Source organism: Ceratina calcarata, unplaced genomic scaffold (assembly GCF_001652005.2).
Source record: "Ceratina calcarata isolate Rehan_Ccalc_2016 unplaced genomic scaffold, ASM165200v1 scaffold207, whole genome shotgun sequence".
Taxonomy (NCBI): domain Eukaryota; kingdom Metazoa; phylum Arthropoda; class Insecta; order Hymenoptera; family Apidae; genus Ceratina; species Ceratina calcarata.
Window position 1 is genome coordinate 88,716 of NW_017142350.1, and position 6,484 is coordinate 95,199.

General features: G+C 45.2%; 2 protein-coding genes across 6 annotated transcripts in view; one reads left to right on the forward strand and one right to left on the reverse strand.

The window, feature by feature from the left end:
• Positions 1-6,484, reverse strand: part of LOC108622134 (neo-calmodulin) — a 70,135-nt gene that overhangs the window by 17,357 nt on the left and 46,294 nt on the right. The gene's annotated exons all lie outside the window — the stretch shown is intronic.
• On the forward strand, positions 475-4,596 carry TpnCIIb (troponin C type IIb). Its single transcript, XM_018019822.2, has 5 exons — positions 475-559; positions 845-863; positions 1,559-1,702; positions 3,495-3,743; positions 4,302-4,596. Exons 1-5 carry the CDS (start codon positions 557-559, stop codon positions 4,328-4,330), a joined length of 444 nt encoding a protein of 147 aa, XP_017875311.1. The 5' UTR covers positions 475-556; the 3' UTR covers positions 4,331-4,596.

The following is a 6,484-nucleotide window of genomic DNA, read 5'->3' on the forward strand; positions in this document are numbered from 1 at the left end:
CAAACTTTTTGGCAGGCCCTCCGGTCCACACAGAAAACAACCTACGATATTTATAACTGCGATTTTAAGTAATACTCTTCGCGCAGTGAAGTAGTGGATCGCATTTCTCCCGTTTTCTATTGCACGTTACAAATCTTCGGACGCGACGAAAGCTTCAACGCGAATAATCCGTGTCCGAGTTGGGAAACTGTTTTAAGAGGTTTGGTTGGAACGAGCCTCGCGAGGGGATGAAATTTTTCGTAACTGGTTTCCTTCCTTCGGATAAGTCGGTTGACACGTGGCCTTGAGATTCTGACGCCGCTCCATTTTTCGCTGCGGCGTCGGTTAACCGTTTTCACGGAGAACTGTAGCATTATAGCAGCGAGAATTGGCGTCGTCTTTCCGCGCCGCGTGAAGCTGTGAATTTCGATAGTTCGCAGGTAGGGATGGGAGAAATTCTTCTTCTCCCCTTCCATGCGTTCTAGCTGAGCTTATAAAAGATATCCAGACCAGATAAACCATTAGTACCGAAGAACGAAGGGACGCACGGCTCATCGCAGATAAACCGCCGCGGAAGATGGTTAGTCCGATATTTCTTAATTAAGTGTCGTCGAGCTAATCGCGGTTGTGTCGCGTTGTTACACGGAAACCCGTTTTAATTGAAGGATTCCGTATTGGAACGGTAGCAAATCAGTTAGTTTGGCGCAACGCCAGAAATTCCATAATCAATTTTGCATGTCGAGAATAATTGACAGACGAGGAATCCAAAAATTTCGTACGGGTCTCTGTCGTTTTTCAAGTGAACAGTTAACAACGAGTGCTTTATCGACGAAGGAATTACACACATCTTTGTTGTTTGTTTCAGGATGAAGAACAGGTCAAAAGTATGTAAAACGCGCGTGGTAATTGGCGAACACGAGGCCGGCGGTGTTTCGTGCGCGTACAAATAGATTCTTCGAGCTGGTGCACTGTCCACGTTTCAGTAAATTCCAGACGCTTGAAAAATTATAGTTTACTCATGCGTTTTAAACATTTAGGTCGCGGCCGGTGTGCATTTCATATAAGTCGTCATCGCGACTTCAAAGGACCCGACGCGATTATTCATTAAGATTTGTTGCTCGAACGCAGCGATCAGATTTGGTTACGACACGAATTCCAAGTCGAAACGACGCAATGGTCAGAGCCGAAGACCGCGAGTCTTCCGCGAAGCTCCACAAAAACGTCACACCTACTGTTACCTCTCATCTGCCCACGCGTTACTGTCGTTCCGTACCGCAGAGCAGAACGCGTCACGGTTCTACGTGGCGCGCAAGTTGCGCAATCCCGATTCCCTATCGCAAAATAAACCCTCGATTGACTCCGGCACCGATATTTTAATGCACACCACTCGCTGCCCCGATCGTGTAAATAAATAGAAACGCGCCGCGACGTGGTCATGCATCCAGCGTTCGTATTATGACCATGAAATTTTCCAGAAAATCGATCTAATTCTGAATCGATATCCCCGGTTGTCGTGATGCAACGCTGAAAATAACGATCGCAACAAAATGGAAACAGCGTTTTCGTTGTTATTTTACAGTGCTCAGGAGAGCTTTCTCCATGTTCGATTCAACCAAGTCCGGTCGGATTGAGAAAGAAAAAGTGAGAACTATTCTCAATACTCTGGGGCACACTTTCGACGATCATGACCTCGAGGTACTTCTCAAACAGGAGGACGAGGAAGGTGTGTATAAATGTTTATATATCGATATTCTACTAGACAGAGCTTAAGAAATTGCTCGCCTTCCGCGTGTACTATGATACTTTTTGGACCGGCGTTGTTATTCCCTGGATCGATGGCTTCGTTCGACCGAACGGGGCCAAATAATTCATGATATAATAGTCGAGACGCGGGAAGGCACGTGTATAGAGGTAACGAAAGCTGAACGGAACGCAACGGAAACTTCACTTACCAATTTCTTAGTCGAGACTTGAAACCTTACTCTGATCAATTTTAATAGCTCCGGCTATATTAACTTTCGCTGCTATTTGCCTAACTGCGTGTCCATAAGATTATCCGGCGCTATGGATATATTTTAAACGCGACCGAGGTAAAACGATCGAACGCACGACGGCTAGACGAAGACACCTTTTATTATCGACAGACTTATTCAAACGGCGGACATCGCGCGTTAAGATTTTCTTTGACTAGCTCCCTTAAAAGAAAGAATGATCCTTTTCAAGATTTCTACGAAGATACCTTTCTTGCTGCTTACCGTCGTGGGTTCCTTTTTATCGCAAAAAAGAATTGGGTCGAGCCGGAGTTATTTTTCCTTAGTATACTTTTTCGTGTTTCACCATTCACGTGTATATGTATATCATCGACTACCGGCCCTCCCTGAGACGAATCACATTCTCCGGAAAAGTTGCATCGCTCAAAGAGTTCTCACTCATTCCTGCATGTCTGAGAGCAAGATTAAACAGAACCACTGATATCAAAGTGTCAGTATAGGGCTTGTACTTCCTTCATTTCTCGGTAATGAAGTAGCAACTCTTGTCTCGCCGTATCACTTCTCTTATTGCAATCTCAAAATGAGGATTTTCTTTGTATTTGCCTTTATGAATATATGATAACTGGGTTGCGGATTTTTATATAAATTAAAACATTTATGATAATCAATTAGAGAAACACATTTAAGATAAACATTTCTCTTATCATTTGTTCACAATAATAAGTACTTGCTTTTTTATAGTTTTATGGCTCACGTGTGGCATTTATGTGTATACTTTATTTTGCACATCAAATTTTTTCATAAATATATAAAATCTGTAATCTGATGATAGACATTTACAAAACGGTTGAAAATTGGAAAACTGATTGAAAAATAGTCGCGTTCGCAATTGGAATCGCCCAGCACACATGTTAATTGTGTTCCGAGCAGCTGAAAATGGCCAAGTCGGTGGTCACCGTCACGATGGAACGGTGGATAGATAGGTTGCACAAGAAGCCGCGATCGAAGCTACTCTAGCCACTGTGTCCGTCTCTACAATGTTCGAACGAGAAGTACTTAACCGTGACGACGATCCGTGACACCGTGCCGGACGCAGAGAATTACCTTAATCTCTCTCAGTCTCATCCCAAAATCGAGACAATACCCACGGCTGACAACGTGCTCTGGCCTTTATCAACGCGCGTTATTATGCAGATACCGTCACCCTCTCCCGTTTCAGCCGCGTAGCCAGACCCAAATATTCTTGATGTAATTTCCCATCGAGACATTTTGCCGATAGTGCGAACCTGTGGACTGATCGACGTTGCGTTTCGACGGCCGACATAAATTTTAAAATCCACCCGGAACCGTTTGGAAAGTTACCAAGTACATATTATATTATCTCGGGTATATACTTTTCCCGCTGACAAGAGACGGCCGTGAAACGAGGAAAGCAGACAGTAACTTGTTTAGACTGTTGTCGAGTCACCGCAAGCAAGAGGGTGGCTTCTCTTTTTTTAATTGTTTAGCTGTTCGGGCTTTCAGGTAGCGGCAAATTGAATTTCGACTCGTTCTACCGGGTGGCGTGCCACTTCCAAGAAGAGGACGACGAGGCGTTGCAGAAGGAGCTCAAAGAAGCTTTCAGGCTGTATGACAAGGAAGGGAACGGTTACATTCCGACGAGCTCTCTGCGAGAGATTCTCGCGGCTCTAGACGATCAGATAACGCCCGATCAAATGGACGGGATGATCGCTGAAATTGATACCGACGGCTCTGGCACTGTCGACTTTGACGGTGAGCATTTCATTTCACTAACAAGTTGCGGATTCCCGAATCCCGCTCGACTCTCATCGCATGCCACGGCAAAATAACATCGCTCCTGCGTTCCCATTATCAACGGTCTAGCTTAATTACGTGACATACTATTATACGCTTGGGAACAGTCACTGTACGGAAGCGATCTAAATGCAAAGTTACAATATCGACGAGCCCAGCTTTTCCCTTGGCTTTTTCTGAGGCCTCTATAGAACTTGTTATGTTGGCTCGTACGAGGGCTTGATTAAACCCCGAACGTCTTAATACCGGCCTTTCATTGCTCCTTTCAAAAAACTTGAAGGAGGCTGCATAAAGGCGCAAGGATATGACCTATTTGCGCTCCACGGGAAACAGTCTCCTAAAGTAAAATGAAAAGGTACCGTTTCTCGCGGTGATCTTTAAAATTACGTCGACCCATTCGCTTACACGCGTCTCCTCGTCGAGGACGAAATTCGTAAAGACTGAATGGGATTTCCTTCTCTCTCCCTTCTATTAAATGGACACGTCTGATTAACCTCGTTAATTTTTACTTTTCAGAGTTCATGGAAATGATGACTGGCGATTAAACCGGGCCGCATATTCACCGTCTCACGTGAAAGGAAACGCCTGCATTTTCCTGCTGCGATATATTTCCGTCAATCGTGGTTGGACGTCAAATTGAAGTCGGAATCCTCTATCGAAATTGAAACCTCGCGGAGAGAAAATCGAATGCACATTTATTCGCTTCATATCTGGATAAGGGATCAACGAGACTTCGAAAAACTTCATTTCACTCACACTGTTTAAAATTCATTAAGTATTCAATTAAATGATACCTGTGATGATCATACAAGACATTCGTACATTTATATCTCAAACCAGACTAGTTCTGAAGCTAGTGGACTGTGAAATTCGTAGACAGCCATTATTCTCCGGTTCGCGTGATGAGTCGACAAAAGGTGGTAGAAACTCGGGAGGAAACTCCTTGTCCCTGCCGAAAGCTGAACAATTCCCGACGGGATCGATCCTTCGCCGCGGTAACAGACTCGCGTTCCTGAATTTCGCCCATCACCCGTTAGACCGATCGCGCCCGACGCGCCTAATAATTTCCCATCTCCCCCGATCCCGGCGAACTTATATGGGGTATTAATCAAGGATCACCGACGAGCAAATCGCTGAGCGTGCGACCGGGTCGTGTTCGAATTCCGTGAAGGCCACTTATTCGATCAAAACCCGGGCATCGACTCGCGACAACGTCCGAGGTCTCATAAGCTTTATAGCCCCGTGTTCTGCATATACGTATCAGCCTGGTTATCGAGGTTATAGACAATGGATAAGGCTTAACCGGTAATGCGATAGAATCGGGTGGACGCGAATATACTACCAGCTCTTTTCTTTCCATTGTCGAAGATTCATGACCGTCGTAAAGTGAATTCGCTAAGTTATGGATTACGGAATTGCGTTTCTATTGGTCGGTGACAGCAATGATGACGAGTGGAAGAATTGTTATATCCTCTAATGACATTCTAACGACGATACGAAGGAGGTCTCGAAATCTGGAAGGCAGGATTGTCACAGAGAAAGAAGAAAAGTGGGGTGGGAGGTAGCAGTTCAGGATCCAGGAGGAACGGGCGAGAAACACCCATCGCCACCCATTCCGGCTCCATGCTCCGCTTTCAAGCTTTTACCCGCTCGGCATCCTGCCTTCCCTTTTACCTCGCTTTCCTCGCTCCTCTCTCCTACGGCCAGGACTCCACGGCTCCAGGCCTGGCCCCAGCAGTTTCACCCACTCAAGTTTTGTCCGAGTGTTTGCGAGCGAGACCCGGAAGCCGGGTTCCCAAGGATCAATAATTGGGGCCGACTGCTACCGCCCTTGAAAAGCTATACCCCCGTAGGTGAGCCCGCGAGAATTGGTAGCTCGTGTAAAAATGCATTCAAGGACTCAAAGGAACGATGCAAATGAACCGTCCGTACACAAAGGACCACGGTCGACCCAAATGAATGCGAGTATCGGGAAAATAAAATACATACAAATGAGTGATCCGTCAGTTTGACTTTCCCTATGGTAGAAATGTTCAGAGTTTACCTCGAGTTTATTTTTCCTTGATTGCGATATGCGGTGCTGGTACGTAGTGGCTCATGGTATCTACAAAATATACAATACGTATTCGTCCAGGAGATTATTGCTGGATTTGCCCCAAGTTATCACAAAAATGATAAAACTATTTCCAGGAAGTATGTACATAGTTCTATTATGTTCATCGCAGATATTGCGACCTCCCCAGAATTAATGGCGACATTAGAATTATTAGCGAGCGCTGCAAGTTTCGTTGAAGTGACCATTTGAATCGCGTCCCGCCACAAGAGGACGGGAAGCAGAAAAAAGGAGGGTACAGCGAGCCTGAAGAGCAATTACAATAATTGCGACCTGGATTCCGTCTACGTCTTTATACGCGCAACGTTGTTAACATCTTTATTCGCGACGTTTTGTACGAGTTTTCCACGTCGCTGACCGTCGAAAGGCGTAGCGACTTATCCACCGTCCATCGAGTCCGTTGGGATGAAACCTCAGAAGTTTTTATAGGTGTGGTAAACGTGCGAGCAATTGTTGATGCGTGAATGGGGGTGGCAGTCGATTTAAGGATGTATTGGCTATACAGTCAATACCAAAAGTTTATGTACTTTAGAAACGCATTTTTTAAAAAGAAATCAGACGTCGGAAGAACATTGCTAATAATAGA